This window comes from Balaenoptera musculus, chromosome 10 (genome assembly GCF_009873245.2).
Source record: "Balaenoptera musculus isolate JJ_BM4_2016_0621 chromosome 10, mBalMus1.pri.v3, whole genome shotgun sequence".
Taxonomy (NCBI): Eukaryota; Metazoa; Chordata; class Mammalia; order Artiodactyla; family Balaenopteridae; genus Balaenoptera; species Balaenoptera musculus.
Genome location: NC_045794.1, coordinates 77,263,161 through 77,289,307, shown reverse-complemented (window position 1 = coordinate 77,289,307; position 26,147 = coordinate 77,263,161). Strand labels below are relative to the sequence as shown.

The following is a 26,147-nucleotide window of genomic DNA, read 5'->3' as shown; positions in this document are numbered from 1 at the left end:
GTTAGTGTAGGGTTGGTCCTGACTTCTGTGAAACTCACTTTGATACCAATAAATCCCGAATTTGATTATTTTCTAGTTGTTGGATATGGGCACTGTGGCTTCTGCCTGTGTCAAGTGGAAGGGCTCCCAGACATCTGTGGGCCAAGATGCTTGTGTGGGCTCCCTCTAGACATGTCATTTCCTTAACTGGCACAACTGCCCTCCTGCTTCCCAGCTGTCCTTTGTGTCTTTTGCTGAGTGGAGGGCCAGAGGGGTGGGGTGGTACTAGGTGGGGTGCAGGCGGCTGGGCTGATCCTTACTCTGGCAGTCTGTGAACACCTGGGAGCTGTCACATATGTCAAGTTGTTACTTAGGTGACTGAAAGATGAAAAGAGAACTTTAAGGTATTGTGGAGGTAGCAGCTATAGGAAGCAGCTACGTCTCCTAAGTCTGGGGGAAGAAACGAAGAGAAAAAGTTGAAGTTATTAAAATTCAGAAACTTGAGAGAAGGAGCCCTAGCTGGGATCCAGGCCTCTGAAGAGAGTCTCGCCCTCAGGTGGGGGAGCCGGTGGGGCGGTGCGGGGAGAGGTGCTGTGACAAACTGGTTCTCTCAGTGTGGGATAAACTGCAAATTGGATGAATTGCTGCAGGGATGTTGGGTGATGCTCACAGGCACTTCAGGTGGACAAGAAGCCTGGAAGAGGCAAGTCCCCTCTAGCAGCTTTAGCACTGCCCACCCCATCTGCAGAGTTTAACAGGGAGCCCCTGGCAGAGCAGAAATGTGGTTTGCAGAGTCCCACCTCCAAAATCACAAAGTATGGAAGGATAAGTGAGAGATACTTACTTTACATCTGGCATAGATATAAATTTCCCACTGTAGAGGGTTTTGGTTTCTTTTTTAATTTTTTAAAAATTATTTATTTATTTATTTATTTATTGGCTGTGTTGGGTCTTTGTTGCTCCGTGTGGACTTTCTCTAGTTGGGGCGAGCGGGGACTACTCTTCGTTGAGGTGCGCGGGCTTCTCATTGCGGTGACTTCTCTTGTTGTGGAGCACAGGCTCTAGGTTTAAACTAGTCCCTGAATATCCTTAATAACACCCTGCAGGTGGAAAAAACAGGGTTAATGAGAACTTAAACTTTCCAAGGATTATGGTTCAAATCCTCTGAAATCTATAGGAGGTCAAATAAAATGAGAACTCAAGAGTGCGCGGGCTTCAGTAGTTGCAGCACATAGGCTCAGTAGCTGTGGTGCACGGGCTTAGTTTCTCCGCGGCATGTGGAGTCTTCCTGGACCAGGGCTTGCACCCGTGTCCCCTGCATTGGCAGGCGGATTCCTAACCCCTGCACCACCAGGGAAGTCCCCAGTATAGATGTTTTAAACATAGAAAGCTGCCTGACCTTCTGGTCCAGCCCATGATAGGGAAGGGCAAGAAGCTCTTGAGATGTGGCAGTATTTGGCTTGACTTCAGTCCTACAGAATTAGGAATTTATACAGTTTTTAAAAATGTGTGTATTTGTTTTGATTTGTTGGGGGTTTTTTTTTGGTAAGTATTATATACTACAGAGAAATAAATGCCTTTGTACCAAATCACTGGAATCCCCCACTTTATTTGGCCAGCCCTCAAATCTCAGGAAAGACAGAACTGCATGCCTTCAAGTGGGGATTAAAGAGAGAAAATGCCAAGGGAGACAAGTTCTGCCTGCCTTTGACTTTGCATTAGCCCTAAGGACAGTGCTTCATATACTACCAGAGCAAGTTAAGAGACTTATTTTCTCTTTACACCTTTTAGATGTAAACTCTTTGTCATTCACCTAACATGAAGGCAGAGGTGTGAAGCAGTGCTGGATGCTGAGGATTCCAGGCTCTAACTATGATGTGTGAAAAGAGCCCTTGACTCTAGAGTGGACTTCTACTGGATAGGCTTCTGTGCACATTTCTGAGAATTAAGTGAAACAATGTATGTGAACATCCAACTCAATTTTAGGGATTAATCCAGTTGTCAGTCCCTGCACATTGGAGTTTTAACTAAATTTATCTAGCTCTCCAGTTCTTTAGGCTCTGAAAGTCTAATGTCCTGCCCAAAGTTTGGCCATTTATTAGTAGTTTAAGGTGTTGAAGTTTCCTTTTGTCTGTGTGGTTCTGGCATTGTACATGCTATTAACTGAGACAAGAATCCATTAGTTGCAAGCGTTTTGCAAGTTTAGTGATTTTTATTGAGTTAGGAGTTTAGCAGCAAATGGTGTAACTCACCTTGTTGGCTCTCGGTTTTTTCTTCTCGTCTCATTTCTCTCCACTTGCATTGCTCCGCTGCTCAGATTCTCTAATGACTGGTCAAACTGTGTAGTTCCTGCCCCCAAATCCTGGCAAGTACTCAGGTGAATAAAGAACCCTGTTTCCCTAAATTAGGACCCAGTTCCTTCCCTCAGTAAGCTTAAGGCACGTCACATACTGTACTTTTTTTTCTTTTAAATCAACTTTATTAATGTGCAATTTGCATACAGTTACACACACTCATTTTAAGTGTACAACTTGAGTTTTGACAAATGTAAACAGCTGTGAAACCACCATCTCAGTTAAGATTTAGAACATTCCATCACCCCAGCACAGCATTTAAATTAAAAGATCATACTGTTTTGAAGTGTGTTTTCACTTTATATAGAAGGATATCTTTCTACACTGTTACATTTACAGTATCTTTTTTCTTTGTTGTGATCGTTATTTCTGGAGGTGTAGTTTTGAGCACATCCACAGTTTTTCTTTAGGATAGGTTCCAAGAGGTGGAATTCTTAGAGGTTGGGCCAGCATGTAGTCCCACCAGCCAAGTATATGAGATCCAGTTTTCTCCACAGCACTAAATAGCATTGTTTTTTTAATCTTTGACTATTCTGAGTTTTAAGGATTGTCTTGATAATGAGACATTGTTATTTTCAAAATAGGGTTACTCAAAATGCACAATTTCTTTAGATGATTTTATTTTAAAACTTTTTTTTTTTTGGGGGGTCTTGCACATGTTACAGAATTCAACAAAGGGGGGTACTCATTGAAAAGTGTCTCCACTTTCAGGTAATTCCTTTCTTCAAAGAAGCCATTGTTTACTTGGACAATTTAAATCAGTTATTTTATGGTTCTGTAGCCTGTTTTTTTTGTTGTTGTTCAAATGTATTTTTACATAATATATTAGCTCACATTGCCAGCAAGCCCTAAGTCTAGCATTCATATTCTTTAGATGTATGGTTGCATTGTTTCAGAGACTCAGGCTATCCACATGAAGTGGATGAATTTGACCAGTATTACTGTACACAGGTGCTGTATCATATAATACTTCTGCCTTAGTATGTAAATTTGTGCTTATTTCAGTTATATTAAAATCTGAGTTGTCGTGGTCATTTTCTCCTGTGGCTCAGTAGCACAGGACAAAATAATCATCTGAAATCACAGAAGAATAAAAAAAAATTATATGTACTAAGTTATACTCCAGCTGGATCTCTTAAGATTATTTAACTTTCAACCAAATTTATAATCTTTGAAATATTAAAATCCTTAACCTCATGTTAATTTGGTTTCTTGAGCAATTTCATTCCAAATTCTTCCAAAAACCTTGAGGCAGAGGACTGAATCTTTAATATGTCAGCCAGTTAGTACTGAGCAAATGATCATTATTAAAGTTGAGGAAAATGACTATTGGATCTTCAAAGTTGCTAAAGGGGCAAGAGAAACATAAGCCTGCTATCTCTGGTGCTTAGTATTTAGTCCTTTAAGTGCACAACCTGTAGGGAAGGTACCAAGGCCAAAGGTTTTGAGCAAAAAGTTTGAAATAGTTTGTGAAAATTGGGTTTGGAGTTTTTAAAAAGTCCTTTTTTTTTTTTTTTTCCCACATGCTCCAGCCATATTACAGCCACCATCTGGCTCCTTAAAGCCTTGGGCCTACCATTTTTGGAAGTTCTTGGATCCCCCTTTACCCAGTCAGTAGTAGTTAGATCTGTTCTTTCAGCTGGTACAGAATGTGAGACGCTGTGTGGTGCTCAGCATTGGGACTGCAAACATTAGACCTGGGCCTTGACATATAGGAACTGGTGTAGTTGGGACACCAACAGTAGGGTGGCGAAGTGCGTAAGGGATGGCATTCTACAGAAGGTACACCCCTGCTTTCCAACAGTATTCAGTAGCATTTAGTCAGTTGCTTACCTCTTAACCGACAGTTGACTTTCAAAATTGTAGAAATGCTGCTTTGTGGGCAAAATAATGCTTTATGGCTTAAATGGCTTAAGTCTACTTCCTAATTCTCAAGAGCAAAAGGATTTTGTGTATGTGGAGATGTGTGGTTATGTGTGGAAGGAGTACAGAATCTGGGGCCAGGCTCTCTGGGCTTGATTTCTAGCTCTGCCAAATACTAGCTTGGACATCCTCACTTGACCTCTCTGCTTCTTTATCTGCTTAATATACTAATCTAGCTCTAGGGTGGTTGGGAGGGTTGGATTGCATAGAACAGAGCCTAATGTAATTCTGACCCTTATTTAATATTGCTTACTACTGTTTTCTGATTTTGCAAAGATACTGCCTCACTGTAAGCCTAAGAAGAATGAACGTCTTTTGTGTGGGAAACCTATGATTGTCATTTCGTATTTGTTCAACAAAATAGATAATATTAAACATAACTCTGAAATGGGGCATAGATTTTTTTTTTTTTTTTTGGCTGCATTGGCTCTTTGTTGCTGTGTGTGGGCTTTCTCTAGTTGGGGTGAGCGGGGGCTACTCTTTGTTGCGGTATGCAGGCCTCTCATTGCGGTGGCTTCTCTTGTTGCAGAGCATGGGCTCTAGGCGTGCGGGCTTCAGTAGTTGCAGCACGCGGGCTCAGTAGTTGCGGCACGCAGGCCCTAGAGCGCACGGGCTCAGTAGTTGTGGTGCATGGGCTCAGTAGTTGTAGCTCGTGGGCTCTAGAGCACAGACTCAGTAGTTGTGGTGCATGGGCTTAGTAGCTCCGCGGCGTGTGGGATCTTCCTGGACCAGGGATCAAACCCGTGTCCCCTGCATTGGCAGGCGGATTCTTAACCACTGTGCCATCAGGGAAGTTCCATGGGGCATAGAGTTTTAAAGCATAGTGAACACCCATTTGTCAACAGTGGGTAGGGAAATGGGATGTTTGGGGTAAATAATATATTTTGATTTTATTAGAATTATCATATATGTAGTCAATTTTCCATGTGTTAGACAATACTAAACTTTATTTTTACAGACGCTAAACTGAAGTTTTATTTTTAATCCAGAGTATTTAGGATTTTGCACTGCACAACTTCAGGGGGTGTCATTCATGCAGACTGTGATGTGAATGGTCCTCTCTTGGAGCTGTGCAGTGTGGCAGACTTGTTACAGGATGCTTATTTGGGGGAGACAGACCCTAATATCGGATTGCTTCCTAATTTATCACACAGTTGCATGCAGAGTGTGAAAAAAACTTAATTTTTCCTTTCTGGTGGTTTGGATTTTGGACAAAATTATGTCAGTGACACAGATGGATTTAGAATTCAAATCTGGACCAACTGTAACTTGTTTTTGTTTACCTCACTGAAAATTTCAACTGCTGAGCTTCCATCTGTCTTCTTGTCTGTTAATATCAACAGAGGCCTTTCCTATTAGTGGAGTCCTCAGGCACTTAGCACCTAAATTTTGCTGTGATTGCCACATTTAAAACCTGAAATAACTAGTAATCAAGGAAAAGGATTGAATAAATAATATATGGTAGTTGTAGAAGTGTAGCCACTAGCTGGTAGGCCAGGAAAAGTGCCTGTTTATGTCATATGGTTTGCAAAGAATATTGATTATCTATAAAGCAACCGGGAAAGCACCATGCAGGGACATAATAAGTGAAAAAGTGTAAACACATTAAACTGTTTTTAAGGACTTTCGTCTTTGTCAGAACAAATACAAATGTACTGGAATATTAACTGGATTTTGGTTATTAGGAGTACAGCGATTTTAAGTTGATTTCATATGTATTTTTCTTTAATGAGCAGGTGAAATAAACTTGGGGGAAAAAGCAGGTATCATTCGCAACAAATTTCTTCCTTATTTAGGTATTAAGCATTGTCACAGATACTGGGGATACAGTATATTCATTTATATCCCTTCCCTCAATAGGGAAGATGAAATACTGAGTATTGAACAGTAATTACAAGATTAAAGCGTATTACAAAAAGGGACCGTCCAGTAGAAGGAAGCATATAGCAGTAAGATTTAACTCATTCCAATAATAAAATGTTTAGCCAAGTTTAGTGCTAGAGGGAACCTTTGAAATGTTCAAGGGACTAAATTTTAGTAGATTGGGGAGGTAAAAGAGTTTGTATGGTTGTATAACAATTTAGTACAATTAGAACTGGGATTAAGTTCTGATTCCTAGCTCTAAAGTTTTTTCCCTAGTAGGTACACCAGGATGCCTAGTTGAAGTTAGCTCTGTAACGTAAATTAGCTCCCTCTTTAAAGGCTCTTAAACTAGGTAGAAGTTCTTTGATAAAGAAATTAGCCAGCTTCAGTGCTCTCCTCCTTTGACCCCGTTTAATTCCAAAGAGATAGCTGCTGCTTTTTATTTTTTTTATTTTTTTTATTTTTGGCTGTGTTGGGTCTTCGTTTTCTGGGCGAGGGCTTTCTCTAGTTGCGGCGAATGGGGGCCACTCTTCATCGCGGTGCGCGGGCCTCTCACTGTTGTGGCCTCTTTTGTTGCGGAGCACAAGCTCCAGACGCGCAGGCTCAGTAATTGTGGCTCACGGGCCCAGTTGCTCCGCGGCATGTGGGATCTTCCCAGACCAGGGCTCGAACCCGTGTCCCCTGCATTGGCAGGCAGATTCTCAACCACTGCGCCACCAGGGAAGCCCGATAGCTGCTTCTTAACCTCTTCATTTTACCCGCAGTCTATTAGCTCTTTTTTTTTTTTTAATTAATTTTATTTTTATTTTTGGCTGTGTTGGGTCTTTGTTGCGTGTGCAGGCTTTCTCTAGTTGCAGCAAGCGGGGGCTACTCTTCATTGTGGTGCACGGGCTTCTCATTGCAGTGGCTTGTCTTGTGGAGCATGGGCTCTAGGCACACGGGCTTCAGTAGTTGCAGTACGCAGGCTCAATAGTTGTGGCTGGTGGGCTCTAGAGCGCAGGCTCAGTAGTTGTGGCGCTCGGGCTTAGTTGCTTCGCGGCATGTGGGATCTTCCCGGACCAGGGATCGAACCTGTGTCCCCTGCATTAGCAGGCGAATTCTCAACCACTGCGCCACCAGGGAAGTCCCCAGTCTATTAGCTCTTAACCTTTCCTTCACTTTCTTTTCTATCTAATTTAGACTTTGTTTTCAGCAAACAATGGAAGCCAACTTGGGCTATTTTAATCTGCAGTAGTATTTATTGAGTTATGAGATATCTAACACAGTCTTTAGGAGTGCCAAAGAGAGAGGCAGTCAGGAACAAGGCTCAGACTCACATCATGGACTTCACTGTGGACATCACATGCAACACATGCTACAGTGTGATTGCTGATGCCAAGTACAGGAGGCTGCACTTGGTTGTCTAGAGGTAACTACTGCTGTTCTCTCCAGAATGGATCCTTATTTCTTAGCTTCTGATGCACAGGTTTTTGAATGAGCCTAGGTCTCACATGCTAGGTTGCAAGAGAGTTAGGAAATAAGACTAAAGCTTCTGTTGAGGGAGGTGAGGATCCATGAAGGTTGGGGAGTGTGATTCCCAAAAAAGGGCGTTCTAGCTGTTGGGTAGCCAAAAGCAATGACGAATGTCTACTACGAACCTCATTTTGCCTTATGCTGCCAGGCAGTCCTTCTGTGTGACCATAGATAAGTTTTTCTATTTTCTACAACAGTTACTTCAAATTTTCGCATTCTTTTTTTTTAAATTATTTAATGGTTATGTTTTTTAAATATTTATTTATTTATTTATTTTTGGTTGCGTTGGGTCTCCATTGCTGCACCCCGGCTTCCTCTAGTAGTGGTGAGTGGGCACTTCTCTTCATTGCAGTGTGCAGGTTCTCATTGTGGTGGCTTCTCTTGTTGTGGAGCATGGGCTCTTGGTGTGCGGGCTCAGTAGTTGTGGCTCACGGGCTCTAGAGCGCAGGCTCAGTAGTTGTGGCATACGGGCTTAGTTGCCCCGCGGCATGTGGATCTTCCCAGACCAGGGCTCGAACCCATGTCCCCTGCATTGGCAGGCAATTCTTAACCACTGTGCCACCAGGGAAGTCCCTCGCCTTCTTCTTAAGCTCCCAACCTGAAAATTGCACTAAGGAAGAGGAGGGAAAGGTATGAACGAATGGGGAATTTTTACCGTTGCTTAATAGTGGATAGATTTATAGACAACTGTCTAAATTCACACGTAAGGGCCTTAAAATGAATTATCAACTTCAAACAATGAGTTAAAACTTTGCGAAAGAAAGAAACCCACAATCTAGATCATTTCTAACTTGAGATGAAGTTTTTAAAAAGAACGTGTTCACTGGTTTTTGCTAATGTATCACTCATAATTAGTGTTCACCATACAGGAACAGGCATTTAAAATTTTTCCCTGTTTCCATTCAGGATGAATTCAGAAGACTTTCCCTCCCCCACCTGCTAAGTTACACACTCCCTACCAGAATCTTAAATGTGCAAGTTTTTTTTTTTAATGGGTTTATTAACAGTGCCTTAAGTACCTTGGCACAATAGCAATCCCACTGATGAAGTGTTACTAAGTTATTAGGTCCTCTCTTCATTCAGAGGTCTAAGATATCATTCCTAAGACACAGAATTCATTAAGATGGACAGTTAAAGTATTCAAATCACTAAAGACTTATTTTTATTTTTTGAGCTGGTGCTAAAGTCATTTCAAGCCATGAAGTGTTATGGCGTCATCAAATAAGAAACCAAGAGAAATGGGGAAACATAACTTCTATCAGTCTACTAATTACAGTGCTGGGTATTCAAAGGACATTTTTACCACCAAGAATTTCATGAGTGCTATATGAAGGAGTAGTTGATACTGTCTTTAACTGTGATGTCAATATTTAGAAATCTTTCAAAAAAACAAAGGGAAAAAAAGATGGAGATGTAAAGTTTCTGTCTTTCCAGAAAACTTTTTAAGTGTCTTTAGAAATAGCCGAGAAAAAATATGCCCCCAATCTAGTCCTGTTGTTCATATAGTGTCCCTAACTCACACCTGTACCTACTCTAAGACCTTGAGATACCCCTTCTAAAACGCATCTTCCAAAAACTGACTTTTGGAAGGGGGAAGGGTAAGCTGGGACGAAGTGAGAGAGTAGCACTGATATATATACACTACCAAATGTAAAATAGACAGCTAGTGGGAAGCAGCTGCATAGCACAGGGAGATTAGTTAGGTGCTTTGTGACCACCTAGAGAGGTGGGATAGGGAGGGTTGGGAGGGAGATGCAAGAGGGAGGGGATATGGGGATATATGTATACATATAGCTGACTCACTTTGTTATACAGCAGAAACTAACACAACATTGTAAATCAATTATACTCCAACAAAGATGTTTAAAAAAACCCTGACTTTTATGTATATTTATACTCAAATTGAAATAAATTCCTGGGGTGGGAGGGGGCAAGGGACTCTGTTTTACTCTTACTTAGAGTTAGTTGATGCCACAATACCACGAGCAAAATAAGGAATTAATGTATTTGTTAGTAAGTTCATATTTCAAAGTCACAGAACATTTCCGAGCATAATGGTTTGTGTAATATCAGAGACAGAATGGATTACCATATAACAGATAGTTCGGGTCAAAATGGTCAAAAGCCCGCGCGCAGCAATGAAGACCCAACGCAACCAAAAATAAACAAATAAATAAAAAATAACCATTATTAAAACTTAAAAAAAAAGCAAAAATTGGTCTATACCAATTTTTAAATCAAATATAGCAGATTTTTTTCCCTTCCCTATTTATCTTAGTAAGACTATATACTTCTTCAGTTGACAATCCCAAAAGAAAAAAATAAGTGACATGGCTTAATTTACCTTTTTCATGAAGCACTTTCTCATGATTATGAAGCCCTTCCTTAACTTCTGTGCTATTTACTGTCCTGCCAAACATTTGATATTTACTGTTTGTATTGTTAATTGTCTTTCTATTTACCATTGAGATTAAGAAAACAGGCTCTGAAGCTACAGTGAGTAGAGCCCAATAGCCTAGATTTCAAACCTGGCTCTGTCACTTGCTAGCTTTGGTTATACTGTTAAGTGGTCACTCTTAGTTCCTCATTTTCCTCATTTGTAAAATGGGTCTGAGGATTAAATGAGTTAGTAATACATTTAAAGCACTTAAATCGGTATTTGACCTAGTTTTTTTATTACTTGAGCTTTTATAGATTCTCTGCTGATCTGGGAACACTGCTTGATAATTGCCTACGGTCCCTGACCTTATGGAATTTACAGGCCAGTGATGCGGGAGGAAAAGAAACAGACTGCAACATAACCTGATGTGTTTAGGGGGCAAAAGAATTGGGAGGTAGTAGACAAGGAAGTCAAGAAATTCAGCCTAATAGTTTTCCTTGTTGGATGCATAGTTTGTTAGTAGGATTTTCAGATTTTTGTCCATTGTCACTGATTGGAATAATCGTACATGCCGTTCCTGGGGTAGAAGTTATTAACTGACAGCAGGTATAGTAATCCTTCTCGTCAGCTCTGTGTGGGACCTGAGTGTGCATGCATTTACTCCTGGAAGAAGCCTTTATTTAGCACTTACCACCACCATTTGCTAGCTGGAGTTCCCATCTTCCAATAGTGTAGGGTCTGACAAGTAAACCAAGTTATTGTGCTAGTTATAGTAAGAGGAGTGGAGGTATTAATGTGCAGGAAACTGGAAGTATAGGGAGATGCTTCCAGACAAATTCAGACCTGAGAAATAAGTTGGTTGGATATACTTAGCCTTTGAAAAGTCCTTCTCTGGCTCCTAAGTCTCCGTTCCTTTTCACTGAACTTAACAGAAGTATTGAATTGGTCTTGGGTTGAGGAGAAAAATTAGAATGGAGAGATTTCTTGCCCAGGTCATCCCACCCTATCTATTGGGTGTTACTCCAAGTGGAACACAGGAGTACTTTCCTAACTGTTACTTACCGGTCTGACTGGAAATAAAGAAGCTTTTCAACAAAGTGATATCTTGGTATCCAGAGCCTTTGAAGCAGTTACCTCCATTTTTCCGTCTCTGAGTGTACCACCAAAGAAAGGATGAGATTTAAGTGTGTGGGAGTAGAGGGAGAAAAAGGAGGAGGAGGGTGTGCCTTGAGAATCATTAATCTCATCTAACTTTAGGATAAGCATTTTAAAAAACAGTGAATTACGGTAAAATAATTAACTTTTATGATTGTCAGATTTTTCATTTGCCAAGGAAAAGGGGTTGATATAAGTAGATGATGTCTTATGTCCACTAGGGGGTAGTGTGGACCATAAAAATTAAAATTATTTCTCACCAATTAACCCTTATTTCATCGTGAACTTGCCTCGCTTGAATTAATTTTTCTCCATGCAGTTTTTTTTTTATTTGCTACCAATCATTTTCAAACACAGTCTTGTGACTGTAAAAACAGTAACACACATTCCTGTCATTAGTGATTCAGATGTTCTGACATTACTTTTTTTTTTTTTTTTGGCCGTGCTGTGAGGCTTGCAGGATCTTAGTTCCCCGACCAGGGATCAAACCTGCACCCTTGGCAGTGAAAAGCCCCGAGTCCTAACCACTGGACTGCCAAGGAATTCCCTGACGTTACTTTTCATAAAGAATTTTTTGAGGGGAATATAGTGATGCTTTAAAATTTCTCTACCAAATTTTACTCACTATATGAAGTAAGTTAAATTATTCTTAATGACCTGTAAGTAAAATCATCACATAACAGGATTGTCTTGTGTTTCACTGTCCTATATGGTACCAGTCCCATGTGGAGATTGCAGTTGAAAAGTGTCTAGTTCAAATTGGTATGTGCCCTAAGTTTAAATTACACACTGGATTTTGAAGACTCAATATGAAAAAAGATTATAAAATATATCAATAATTTTTATATTGATTACGTGTTGAAACGCTATTTTGAATATATTGGGTTAAATAAAATATTAAAATTTTACCTTTTTCTTTTTACCACATTACTTTTTAAAAAATTAATTAATTAATTTTATTATTTATTTGGCTGCACCAGGTCTCAGTTGCAGCACACGGGATCTTCGTTGCTGTGTGCAGGATCTTTAGTTGCAGCATGCGAACTCTTTTTTTTTTTAAATTTATTTATTTTTGGCTGCGTTGGGTCTTTGCTGCTGTGCGTGGGCTTTCTCTAGTTGCGGCGAGTGGGGGCTACTCTTGGTTGCGGTGCGCGGGCTTCTCATTGTCGTGGCTTCTCTTGTTGTGGAGCATAGGCTCTAGGCGCGTGGGCTTCAGTGGTTGCAGCACATGGGCTCAGTAGTTGTGGCTCGAGGGCTCTAGAGCGCAGGCTCAGTAGTTGTGGCGCATGGGCTTCGTTGCTCCACGGCATGTAGGATCCTCCTGGACCAGGGCTCGAACCCGTGTCCCCTGCATTGGCACGCAGATTCTTAACCACTGCACCACCAGGGAAGTCCCTGATAGAGTTATTGAGTATAGTCAGATCTTAGGCGAGATGAGCTAAAAGATTCACAATTGCAGTTTTGTGTTTCAGAGAATATTCTAAATGGGGGAAAAACCTAATTGCTATAGATATAATGTGTTGGGGGTATATATAGTTAATAAGTGGGACAGCTTTTCCTACATGAAAATTACCACTCTTTTTCTAAGAGTGGTTTATTATCTAAAATTTTACTGTACATAATTCATTACCTTAACATTTGTAAGACCTTACATTGTTTCATAGTGCACACAAATTATTACTGAACCTAAAAACAGGAAAAGTCCTAGTTAATGGAGTTTAGTTGATTGAATGTTAAGTGTTGTCATTACTGTGGTGTTATTCTGGGATTTGCTCTTTGAGTCCCAATAGATCTATTGATAATCAGATCAATTTGATGTTATTTAAATCCTTTAAAGTATTTGTAGCATGAACTGCTATATGCATTCTGTAAGATGACATAGTTTCCTTGCGACCTAATCTTGTTGCCACTTAAATTCATATTCTCCTTTTATGTGCTTCCTTTTCTACTTTTTGTAACCAATTTTCTAAACTAGTCTACATTATTTTCTATTCTGCATGGCCTAACCTAAGTTCTACCTGGGATTCAGTCCCAGGATTGCTTTTAAACAAATAGGATCACAAAATGCAACTAAAGGTTATTGTTTTCTTTAAAAACAAACACTGTTATTTAATAAATCTTGAGACTTGTTACTGTGCTTTGTTCTTACCCTAGATTCTTTTTGAGTTGGTTATAATGTGACTGTGGGCTTCTTATGTGATTTCATTTGCCAAGTCCTTTTACAGTGTTATCTCATTTGCTCTTCATAGCACCTCTGCATGAGATGTAATGTTAACTATATAGATGAGGAAGCTGAGGCTCAGAGCAATGTAAATAACTTGCTCAAAACTGTAGTTAAGCAATGCACTAGTAATTTGAACCCATTATTTCTAGACTTGAAGAATACTTCACTGTCTTTCTACCAAAGGATAGGATAAAACTAGAACGTGTTTCACAGTTAACCATGTGTGAGAGTAGTAGCAGGAAGGATTTTATTTCCTACCCAGTTTTTGCCTTTTTAGGGAAAAAAATCGACAACTTCTGTGGGAGAGAGTTGTTCCATTTGGTTTGGATTTTATTCTTTTTTTCCTCCTGTAATTTATGCTGTGGGTTTGGGAAATCAGTGCTGTGTAGTCAAATAATTATGCATCTATTCATTATATCAAAATCCGTTAGGACTTGAGAGCATATAAAAACTATTTCAAAAAGTTTTCCATACCCAAGAGCTTATTCTAGAATGTGCTCCGATTAAATCTGATACTTGATCAGGCCACATGATATGTTTAATATCTACGTTCTTTAGAAAGACTGTCTGATTTTGAGGGTGAACTGAAGATGAGGAGAATGCCCTCTCTGCCTCTGACAGTGTGTACCGAGAGTGATTTTGAAGCTATTTTGGGATGTGATCGGAGGCCCTTCTGGAAGCTTTTTATAGCTTTGAATAGAGCTACTATTTTGTGTAACCAGGGAATGGTGTTTTGGGGCTCTTGGACCCCAGCTTTCTCTTTTTTTCCCCCAGTCTCTCTCTTTATGGCTTTCTAAAAATATGAAGACCTGGGGTAAAACAAAAGGAGAATGGAGGTGAGGAGTCAAAATTCAAGGAATTTACCATCCACTTCTTTTCTTATTCCTTCACGCCTGCTGTTCATCCTGATATCTTTACTTTTTCTCTTTTGTTCTAGTTACATGTTGGAGGACTTCCCAAAATGGGAGGCTTCTTTATTGCCTCTTGAGATTTTTAATGCTCTAAAAATGTTTTACTTTGTTTGAATCTAAAGAATATTTTGCTGAAAGTAGTGTATAGCATTTCAGTTTTTGATTTGCCCTTGCATTGCCATGATTAAAACAAAACAAAACAAACTAGTCTTGAATTAAAGTACTAAAAGCATTACTTTAAATGAGTTTAACACATTTTGGGAAAGGATTTGATTTTGTATCTGCATCTTGTGACTATTTCAATATATAACCGTGCTGACAGAGAAATCTTTTTTTAGTATATGCACTGCAGGCTGTAGAGTGAAGTAGTGTAAGGTGTATAATTTTTCTTAAGTGAAGGCAGTGTGAATACAATATTCTCATTCATTGATTTTCATACCTAAAAGTTTAAATACTGCAGTGTTCTAAATGTTTTTGACTACACATACGTATTCAAAGTGTTGAAAATATATTACTAATATATAAAACTACATGTACTATTATTGTCAGTTTGTATATTGAATATTAACATTTTTCTGGCTAAATAATTTATAAATATAAATTAGATGATTTCTTCCCACACCTAAGTGGATTCTTTTTCTTCTTGTGGTGTGCTCATCCTGCTTTGAATAACATTAACGTTAAAGATGAAATTTCTGATCGTTTATTCCTCATTCTTTGTAACATTAGATAGATTCATAAATCAGTAAGATATTTACTGAACATCTATGGTGCCAGGCACTGTTCTAAATGCTGAGGATATAGCACTAAATAAACAAACATCTCCCCTTCTGTGTTACTTACATTCCAAACAAAACAAGTGAGATGTAATATGTTCAGAGGCCCTGGAGATAAAGTTGGTGGTGGGGGGGAGCAGGGATAGAGGGGGAGGGTGTGGGATAGGGTGGAGTGGGGTTTGCAGATTCAATTATGGAGGCTTCACTGAGAAAACACATTTGAATGGAGATCTTGGGAACTGGGTGGGTGAGCTCTATAGAAAGTTGGGGGAAGAAAAGTGAGCACAAAGCACCTGAGGGAGGAGTATGCCTCGCAGGTTGAAGAACTACAGAGAAGCTAGTCTGGCTGGAACAAAGCAGATGAGGAGGTGGGTAGGGTGGCAGAAGCATAGCTGAAGATGCCTAAGAGATAGGTGGAATGAGGGGATCATGTAAAGCTTCTTTTGGGGGGCATTATAAGGACTTTGATTTTTAAAAGTTCTGTGGAATACAGATGGGAGTTGAGGGTCAGAAGCAGGTAGAACAAGTTAGTTGGCTGTTGCAGTCTGCCAGGTGAGAGCTGGTGGTGGCTTGGATCAGAAGTGTAGCAGTGGAGTGATGAGACTTCTGTCCAATTCTGGGTAGATTTCGAAGTTCAAGCCAACAAAATTTGCTTATCAGGTTAGATGGGTGGGGTATGAAGGAAAAAGGTGGATCATTTGGAAGGATGGATTTCTGGTTAACTGACACGAGGAAGGCTTTGAGGAGGAGCAGGTTGAGGGTGGGGAAAGGTCCTGCTAAATTTGGGATGCGTATTAGACATTTAAGAGCAGCTGCCGAGCAGACAGTTATGGATAGAAGAGGCATGATTCAGGGAGATATCTGTGCAGGATATGCTTTTGGGGCTTCAGCATATATGGAGTGGACTGAGTATTTAAATTCATTGGACTGGATGAGATCACTATGGAAGTGTGTAGGCAGAGTAGAAGACCTAGGACAGAGCCCCGGCGCACTTCAATATTGGAGTATTGGGGAGGTAGGAAGAAACTGCAAGGAGATTGCTGCCATACAAGTAGGAAGAGAGCCAGGAGAGTGTGGCTTCAAGAAGCTGGATGAAGCCTTGCAGACCAAGGAGAGGGCAGACCAGCTGGGTAAGACGTTGTGTTTAAGTCAATTAAGATGAAGATTAAGCGTTAGCCATTTGATTTTACCATGTGGGAATCATTGATGACCTCAACAAGCAGTTTGGTGGCTAGAGCCTGATTGGAGAGTTGTGTTCAAGATAGGAGGGGAGGAGAGAAATTGGAGACATGCAAGTATAGATAACTTTCAAAGAGGAGCAAAGCAATGGGGCAGTAGCTGGTGGGGGAGAGTCAGGTCAAGGTCATTTTCTCCTTTTTTGGGGGGAGAAATTACAGTAAGTTTGTACAGTTTGGGGAAAGATCCAATAAAGAGGGGAAACTGATGATTCAAGAGAGGAAAGCGATGCTAGAGCAATGTCCTTGAGTAGGTGAGAAGGAGATAAGATCTAGAGGAGAGGTTGGTCTTAGCCAGAGTGACAGCCATTTCATCCTTAGTAACAGGAGAAAAGGCGCAGAGCACACGAGCACACACATGCGGGTTGGTATACAAATGCTACAGTGGGAACTTAAGGAGGTTTCTATTTTCTCGAGAAATACAAAGCAGAGTTATCAGCCAAAAGTGAGGATGTGGATGGAGATATTGGAGGCTTGAACAGAGAGGAGGAAGGATATTACAGTTATTTAGGAGGGAGAAAGATGGAAAAGAGAACTAATGATATGATTGCTGAGGGAGCAGGAAGGGTCCATTTGAGTCATTGTCAATTTTAGAGACTAATCAGCGTGGTTGTGTATATTTCTCTAGCCCTGTTTAAGTGCCTAGGCACTTGTACTTATTTTGTTCCATTATATTTTTCAGAGGGGAGATTTTCAATGGCTTTAAAAACTAAGTTTACTTTTTAAACAGCTTGGTTTTGGTGAACTTTAAACAGAGCAAGTTACCTTACCTATGTAGTAATTCTAGTGTTGTTTTGTTTTTTTTTTCTCCTCTTTCCCTTGAGTATAAGATCAGTTTCATTAGTCTAATTTTATTCTCAACATATTTGTAGACATTTGTAGCTGGAATTGTATATGATGTCATCAGTATTTGCTTGCAGTTGCTTTCAGCTGATTGTGATTATTTATGTTTTTTCCTTTGAACTTTGCATTTTATTAAGCTAAATAAAAACTGTTTGGGAGATTGGAGAGGTTCTTTTATGTCCAATTCCAAGAGATAGATTTTCTAACTTTTATTTTGGTGTTTAGCAAAATGATATTTGTTTCACAAATGTGTTATGTTTTTCTGTTGTAGGAAACCCAGCGTTTGCTGGCAGAGCCAGTTCCCGGCATTAAAGCAGAACCAGATGAGAGCAACGCCCGTTATTTTCATGTGGTCATTGCTGGCCCTCAGGATTCCCCCTTTGAGGGAGGGACTTTTAAACTTGAACTCTTCCTTCCAGAAGAATACCCAATGGCAGCCCCTAAAGTACGTTTCATGACCAAAATTTATCATCCTAATGTAGACAAGTTGGGAAGAATATGTTTAGATATTTTGAAAGGTAAGTGTTATCTTTATCATTATATGCTATTAAGATTTCTCCTTTTTCTCTTAAGCATTCCCTTTTGAGAATCTGAATATTGTAATCTTACCTTATATAATAAAAAGACCACAGAACTCTGTAGGAGGGAAATGCAGCAGTTCTGTGGCTGTATTTTTCATGCTTGGTCATTCTGGGCCTGTTGCCTTCGTAGATAAGTGGTCCCCAGCACTGCAGATCCGCACAGTTCTGCTATCGATCCAGGCTTTGTTAAGTGCTCCCAATCCAGATGATCCATTAGCAAATGACGTAGCGGAGCAGTGGAAGACCAACGAAGCCCAAGCCATAGAAACAGGTACTGGATATTCATTCTCCTTCACACCACTTCCACTTTAAAAAACAACCTGTACCTTTTTTGGGGGGTGGGGGGGTGGGCGGGGGCTGCACTGTGCGCAGCTTGCCAGATCTTAGTTCCTGGGCCTCGGCAGTGAGAGCACCGAGTCCTAACCACTAGACCGCCAGGGAATTCCCCTGTACCACCGTTTTAAAAACATCGTTTAGAGCCTTAACAAGAAAAAGAAAAAATACATTAAAAGGAAAAAATCAGATCTTTCTTATAGTATGTAAATAACCTCTTAACAAAAGATGTTCAAACGCCATCTTATAGCCTGCTACATGACTCCCAAATTTAAAGAGGACCTGTAATTGGGAGATCTTGGACTCTTGTATAACTACACATGATTTAACAAATACCTGCGTGCCTGCCATTCATCTAGCAATACTTAAAGATAATGGAAGACCTTTAAGCTTCTTTGAGCTGTTTTTTGCAATCTGTTTGATTAAACTAAACTATGTGTCAGTTTATAGTTAGGGAGTTTGAAATCAGTAAGCTTCTTGCTACAGATTTTAACATAATTAATGAGGAGCATTATATGTCTAGAAATGAAGGAGACAGAAGAAGATAGCTCTTTTCATCCTGTTGAATTTTGTAGAACTTTAAAATTCTATTGTAGTGTTTTGGTAATTAGACATATAGACAATCTTTCTGCCCTGATCCAGATTATAGAAAATGGCATGAATTTAAGGGATTACAGCATGCTGTTTCCATAATTAACTTAATACTGTTTGTTTACTTTTTATAGAGTTTGGAAAGGAACATATTGAACTAAGTAAAGTAATAATTGCGTGTTTGTTTTTGTCTACAGCTAGAGCATGGACTAGGCTATATGCCATGAATAATATTTAAATCGATCCGATCATCAAGTGTGCATCACTTCTCCTGTTCTGCCAAGACTTCTTCCTTTTTTGTTTGCATTTAATGGACACAGTCTTAGAAACATTACAGAATAAAAGCCCAGACATCTTCAGTCCTTTGGTGATTAAATGCACATTAGCAAACCTATGTCTTGTCCTGATTCACTGTTGTAAAGCATGAGCAGAGGCTAGAAGTGTCATCTGGATTGTTGCGAAACGTTTAAAAGCAGTGGCCCTTCTCTGCTTTTATTCATTTCCCCATCATGGTTTGAGTATAAAGCACTGTGAATGAAGGTAGTTGTCAGGGTTAGCTGCAGGGGTGTGGGTGTTTTTCTTTATTATTATTTTTTTTTTGGTGGTGGGGGGAAGGTAGTTTTATTTTAATTTTATGGGCTCCTTTCCCCCTTTTTATGGTGATCTAATTGCATTGGTTAAAAGCAGCTAACCAGTTCTTTAGAATATGCTCTCTAGCCAAGTCTAACTTTATTTAGACACTGTAGATGGACAAGCTTGATTGTTTGAACCAAAATGGGAACATTAAACAAACATCACAGCCCTCACTAATAACATTGTGACTTTGCTGTCAAGTGTAGAATCCTCCCTTCAAGAAAAAGCTTGTGACCATTTTGTATGGCTTGTCTGGAAACTTCTGTAAATCTTATGTTTTAGTAAAATATTTTTTGTTATTCTACTTTGCCTTTGTACAGTTTATTTTACTGTGTTTATTTCATTTTTCCCAATGTGACAATCGTATTTAAAAATTAAAACTGATGGAAGATTCTCTTTTGGTCTTCAACGTCTGACAGATTGAATGGCGAGAGGTAGATTTTGCCAGTTTCTTTTCACTGATGCAAACTTGTGTTAAGATATATCACTGAATGGAGTATTTATAAGCTGGCCCTGAGCATGCCTAAAGCATCAGTATGTGACATTTTTTACCTCCTAGAAATTTGAAATAAATGTGTTTGTGTTGTCTGATTAGTCAGATGATCATGGGTGTCTTGCCACAGTGTTTGAAAATTACTGTAGAGGAGAGTCACAGCACAGCCACACTCGTGACTGGCTTTATGTGGGACTTTCACATGTGCCACATTTGTGTCTGGCATTTGCATTATGACCTTGCTCTTAGTTCTTGTCTCAGAACTTCATGTGTGACCACTGGTGTGTGTTATTAGGAAACACCAATCTGATAATCACTTGGGGTTCGTTCAGGCCATTTATGAGTCTTTCTTACAGACCTGCTGAGCAAATCTCAAGCAGCCAGCTTGCATAAGTGTCATCAGAAAGGTTTCTCCCTTAGAGGGCATCATATCCTCAATTAATGATTCTTACTGTCATCCCTCTAATATTTGCTACGGGAGCTCCTTTTAATCTTTAATTTGATAATCAACTCTTTTTTCTGCATTGACAGAGTTCCTCCCCCACAAAACTGTTCTTTCCCACCCTTCCATATCTAATTCCTGATTCTTGTTATTTTTAAGACATAAATGTAGTCAGTCATAAGTATGTAAATGTTAACCTGTGGGTTGGAACCTTTGTCTCTTGCAGTTTAAGGTAATGGATATTGTAGCCCATCTGAATTTTCCCCCCTCTTATTCTCGTAACTTCTGGAGTTTCTTCAGAATGTGGTGTATTTTATTGTGCTCCTATGTAAGATGAAGAATTATCTATTAAAATTACATTTTCAACATACAAAAGTTTTTGATGACTGGTAACTGGTATCCTTCCAAATAAATGCATTGCTTGGAAACAAATGCTAGTTTAATTCAGAATAAAATTGTTCATAACCCTAATATTGTAAATTTAAAGACTTAACAGCAGTTGTCATTTATAACAATTCTTGAGCTGTTTAGAAGTTGTCTTGCCACTAAGGAAACTGAATCTCATTCTGGGGCCAAAATGAGTGAACACTGCAAGCAGTTAAATAGAGATCAGCTTTATTTATTGCAGATGGCACTGCTCATGATGATAGCTAGTATTACATAGTGATTTATAAGTTATAAAATTCCAGATTTAAATCTGTTACTGTACAAAAATGTATCTAAAATAGGCCTCTGATATCTACTGAGTTTGAGTTATAGAAATACAGAAATGAAATAATTCACTGTTTTCATTTCAAATACACGAATTCCTAACTTCATGGCATCATGGTTTTTTCCTTTGTAATTTTGATGAGTCCCCATTGTTTTGGTAATACTTCCTTTCTCAACCAGTGGGATGAAACAAGAACCAGTGTGTTGAGCTTTCTTAGGATTTAAGGGGCTCTGGAAGAGTCCAAGATAAGAGTTCGAAAACTGGCAGCTACATCTGGCTTTGGGGCCTATTTTCCTTGGCCCACACAGTGTGGTTGGTTAAAACATTTTGAATTCAGTGCCAACATTTAAAAAAATCAGGAGACTCACGTGAAAATCTAGAATTCTGGTAACTTGAATGATCTGAAGTTCTGCCAGCAGCAGACATGACCTGCCTTATGTAGGGTACCTTCTGGGAGGAGCTGAGTAGCAGCCATCCTAAGAGCTTGTCATTCTTCTCTTAATTCAGTGACTCTCCAGCTGTTTAGAGTCCTCTCCCAGCCCACCTGCTCCTTTATGTAGTTCTTTTCGCTTGTAAGCCTTTGACTTTGTAACTACTAAGCTTATGGACACAGTTATTCGTCAAGTAAAAGTGCCTAATATGTGCCCAACACTGTACTACTTGTTGGGGATGATTAGGTGTATGAGACTGTCATGGGACGTTCCTTTTTGGACCTTCTCATCTAATGGGGGAGGGGGCATGGACAAAGCAGTTTCCACTCTGATGGAGAAGGGAAGTAAGCACTTGGGAGGGGCCGCTCTTCTGGATTCAACACCTCCAGGCTGGGGAACAGCACGTGCAAAGCCCTGGGAGAGGAGAAGAATCTGAATATATTGATAAGTGCTTCTTGAAAGTCAACTCTGCCCATTCAGAAGCTTTTCTGAAATCCTGAGGTATTAATAGGAGCTTTGTTTTTCATGAGATTTTAAAATTTTGTTGTCTCCTTTGCTGTGATTTGCTTCCACACTAGTCTTGGTCCTCTCAGAGGCTGCCTAATAAGATCTCAGATTTGAAATTATGTAGAACTTACACCCTGTTCTACACCAAGAACACACTTTTAATACAGTTTCAGAGCATTTAAAAATAAATCAATACACAAAAGCCATAGGTGCTATGGTTTAGCACTATTAAAGGAGAGTGTGGCGGGGAAATCTGGTATCCTTTAAGACATAAACACAATTTTAGCTAAATGGAACTAAATGGTATCATGGGAATGATAGGAATCGGCTTTATTTTTCTATTTGATGGTTCAGGAATCTTTTGGCTACTTACTCTAGCCACATCAACTTTTTGTTAGTTGCAGTAGCAAAGGTTTAAAAATACAGCCTTACCTACAAAAGGTGGCAAAAAAAAAAATGCCATGATTATAGGGCAGCTAATTCAACAGTCTATTTAAAAAAAATGTAATATTTCATTGGAATAATGTATTTTGGGGCTGGGGGCAACATTTCATTTAGCTATTTAGCATGCTGCTTAGTTTAAGAAATATCAGGGGTTTATTTTTAAATGACTTGATCACAAAAGCAAAATATGTTGACTGTAATAACTTGAAATATTAAGAATAAAAATCTGTACTCCACCATCCAGACTGGTGATACTTTGTTTCCTTAACCAAATCCCCCACCCCCTGAGTTAATTTCCATTTTTATCATTGAGGTTGGAAATTGGGAGGACTTGTTCCAAGAGTTGGCTTTGCTACAGCTTTATGTTACAAATTGGACAAGTTCCCATTGGCTGCAAAACTGGGAGTTGTACTAAAGTTTTTCCTGTTAAGTATGGAACTCAACATGAAGAGTCTGGGTCCTCCCTTCTCCCTGCAATTTCATCTTTGCTACCCTTTAGCTGATCTCATTTCATATGTGCCAGTTGGCATAGCATTTTGAAAGCGTATGAATGCAGACTCGCTAACCAAGCTGAGCCTCTGTGGACTTGATGTAGTTGTTTCTGATTGGTTGGAGAAGCATATATGGTAATTGTCTGAATATTTAGACCTTCCTTGTCTCGTAGCAGAGCAACAACTGAAATCCCATGATCTCGTAGAAGTACATTTTATGGTGCTCATTAAGGAGCTTTAACATTGCTCTGCTAAGCATTTTTACCTATGGGACAAAAAAATTTTAGAAATTATGAAAGATTTGATAACTCAGGTTCCTATCATGTGGAATAACTAGTACATTTCCATTTTACATATTCCTGATCCATATTCACCCACCATGTGACTCCTTTTGAAATAGTTCATGATCTAGATTAGTAAATCCCAATAACTCTTGTTTCATTATAACCTAGCAAGTTTACAAAGTATTCTGGCTTAGGTTCAACAGTAGACTACTTAAGAAGACTTACCCAGACCTGTCAAAAGCAGGTTAGACACGATATGTTGGTTACACTAAATTTGAACTTGGTGCTGTTTTCCTTATGTTTTGGCAGGAAGCATTAGGACTGTGAGTTAACCAAAGGAGTAGGGCCAAATTCTTGTAATCCGTGTTTTTTCATTCTGAAACGGTAAATATTTTGGGCTCTGCAGGCCATGAGTCTGTGTCAGTTACTGAACTCTGCCAGTGTGGTGAAAAGGCATCCATAGACAATTTTAAACAAATGGGCATGCTGTGCTCTTCTCTAACAAAACTTTAATTATCACATGTCATAAGGTATTTTTTTTCCAACCACTAGAAATGTAAAACACATTCCAAGTTTGTGGACTATACAAAAAAACAGGCTGGGGACTCCATTTTGTCTGTAGGCTGAGTTAACCCCTACCTCCTTGGCAGTGATTGATTATTCCATTGCTCTTGTGTTAGAACCCACGGATATGTGTCTCTCCTCCCCCTTTTAAAAAGTGATACGTTACTGTTACTCCAAAAACGGAAAAGATTTGTGGTGATTTCCTTTTTCTGCTTTGATAGTAATACATACATATCTTGATAAGTTATATACAGATTGGGCACTTATAAAACCCAGTTTTTTCATTTGAGATTATTGAACATTTTCACACTGAAAATTTCTCAGAACGTTCACTTAAAAACTATACAGGATTTAATTTTTTTGGCTGCGCCTCTCGGCATGTAGGATCTTAGTTCCCCAACCAGGGATCGAACCCGTGCCCCCTGAAATGGAAGTGCAGAATCTTAACCACTGGACTGCTAGGGAAGTCCCTAGACAGGATTTTTTTAAAAAATCTGAAATCTGTACAGGCTCCTTTAAAAAATGTGACCTTAACAGGTAATGCTGTATTGTTTTTCAATTAGCACTATTGCAAGGACTTCCATCTGTGGCAGCACATTTCTTTGGTAGCTGTATAGTGTCTATCAAGTAGATGACCATAATTTAACCCACCCAGTTTGTACATTTAAATTGATGCCAGTTTTATAAATAATGCAATACACATCTTTGACCATATTTTGATTTTGCAACTTGTTGAAGTATTTTTGTTGACTAGATTCCCAGAAGTGTAATTGGTGAAAGGGTTATATGCATTTAAAATTTTGATAGTTACTACTACTCAGTTGCTCTCAAAAAGGCCATACCAGTTTACTCTGCATCCTTAACCTGAATGTCATTTTTATGTCTGTATAATATTCCATTATATGGATATATTACTAGTTAACCATTACCCCTTTGGGCCTGGGCATTTTATTTCCATGTCTCACCACTTTGGTTGCCTTATCTTGGTAGGTACATCCGTGTCCACATTCCTGGAGATTAGATTCCTAGTGTAGTAACTTGATTAAAAGGTATTTTATTTCTTGATACACAGTAATGGCCAAGTATTTTTTATTTCACTAATTTGATTAAGGAATGAATTTGAGTAAAAATTAAGAAAAGCAGTTAAGAATTATGGTACTATTACAATGTCTGGCACTGGTGTTTAATTAGAACCAGGAAATGGGATGTCCAGAGGGTAGTATTCCACATATTGGGAAGAGTAACTTTTGGGATCATAATTAGTTGAAATCGCATCAAAGTAGAGGAATTTAAGGCTAGCTTCTGGGGACTTCCCTGGTGGTGCAGTGGTTAAGAATCCGCCTGCCAACTCAGGGGACACAGGTTCGACCCCTGGTCCGGGAAGATCCCACATGCAGTGGAGCAACTAAGCCCATGCGCCACAACTACTGAAGCCCACGCGCCTAGAGCCTGTGCTCGCAACGAGAAGCCACCGCAGTGAGAAGCCCGTGCACTGCAATGAAGAGTAGCTTCTGCCTGCTGCAACTAGAGAAAGCCAGCGCACGGCAACGAAGACCCAACGCAGCCAAAGATAAATAATTTATTTTTAAAAAAAAGCTAGTTTCACAGTAAATTAGGGTCTTTGACATAATGCAATGCCAAGATGGCCCTTAGGAGCCTTCTCATCTTACTGCTAGAATTTAGCCAATGGCACTAGTCAGGAAGGTATTAAAAATGAGAGAAAGCACAAGGGATGAGATCACTTTTCAACCTTTGTTCTACAATTCCATATAAAATGTATGTATAAAAGTATTTGATGGGGATCACATTTTTATATAAAATTTTGCTTTTGAAGATGGTACCTATGTCTTAAAAAAATAGATCTAACGCCTTGAAAGACATTTTCTGATGTATAAATAACTAATAATTATCACTCATCTCTACTTCACTAGAATATAAGCTCCTTGAGGGTACAAACTTGTTCTGTTCTGTAGCTCTAATGCTGGGCATAAAGCAGATGCTGACTACTGTGCAGCTCACGGTAAACAGTTGCATTAAGAATTTATGAAACAAGGTATTGGATGGAAACTTCATTTGAGACAATCAGCTACACAGCAACGTTCCAGCTGTCACAAATCCATTACAAATTATACTTTAATAAACTCAACTAGTGTTTAGTCCGTGTAAGAGACATGTAGAGAATTCTTGTATTCCAACGTGAAGACATTAGAAAACGCCAAGCTTTCTCTTTTCCTCCAATTTAACAATCCTAATCAAAAACCAAATGAGATTTGAGTAGAACTTTTACGTGAGGATTCTAAAGCTCATCTTAGGTAAATAATATTTTGGGTAAATATAATGGCCTCACCAGTCGCCCTTTTAAAACAGAGCTGTAATAATTAATATGGGGGCTTCCCTGGTGGTCCAGTGGTCAAGACTCCACGCTCCCAATGCAGGGGGCCCGGGTTTGATGCCTGGTCAGGGAACTAGAGCCCGCGTCCAGCAAC

At 39.4% G+C, this 26,147-nt stretch overlaps 1 protein-coding gene and 1 long non-coding RNA gene across 2 annotated transcripts in view; one reads left to right on the top strand and one right to left on the bottom strand.

Annotated features, from left to right (window-relative positions):
* The window catches only part of UBE2N (ubiquitin conjugating enzyme E2 N), a 37,323-nt gene extending 15,180 nt beyond the window's left edge, over positions 1-22,143 (top strand). Inside the window, exons 2-4 of the mRNA XM_036866061.1 lie at positions 17,427-17,673; positions 17,867-18,007; positions 18,858-22,143. Coding sequence (XP_036721956.1) covers positions 17,427-17,673; positions 17,867-18,007; positions 18,858-18,898 — 429 coding nt within the window. The 3' untranslated portion in view covers positions 18,899-22,143. The remainder of the gene's footprint in view (positions 1-17,426; positions 17,674-17,866; positions 18,008-18,857) is intronic.
* Positions 7,885-17,899, bottom strand: LOC118902109. The gene is made up of 2 exons (XR_005021513.1): positions 17,765-17,899; positions 7,885-8,241 (listed from the first exon to the last, which is right to left on the bottom strand). It is a non-coding gene; the product is annotated as an uncharacterized LOC118902109 (long non-coding RNA).
* Positions 22,144-26,147: the final 4,004 nt, after the last annotated feature.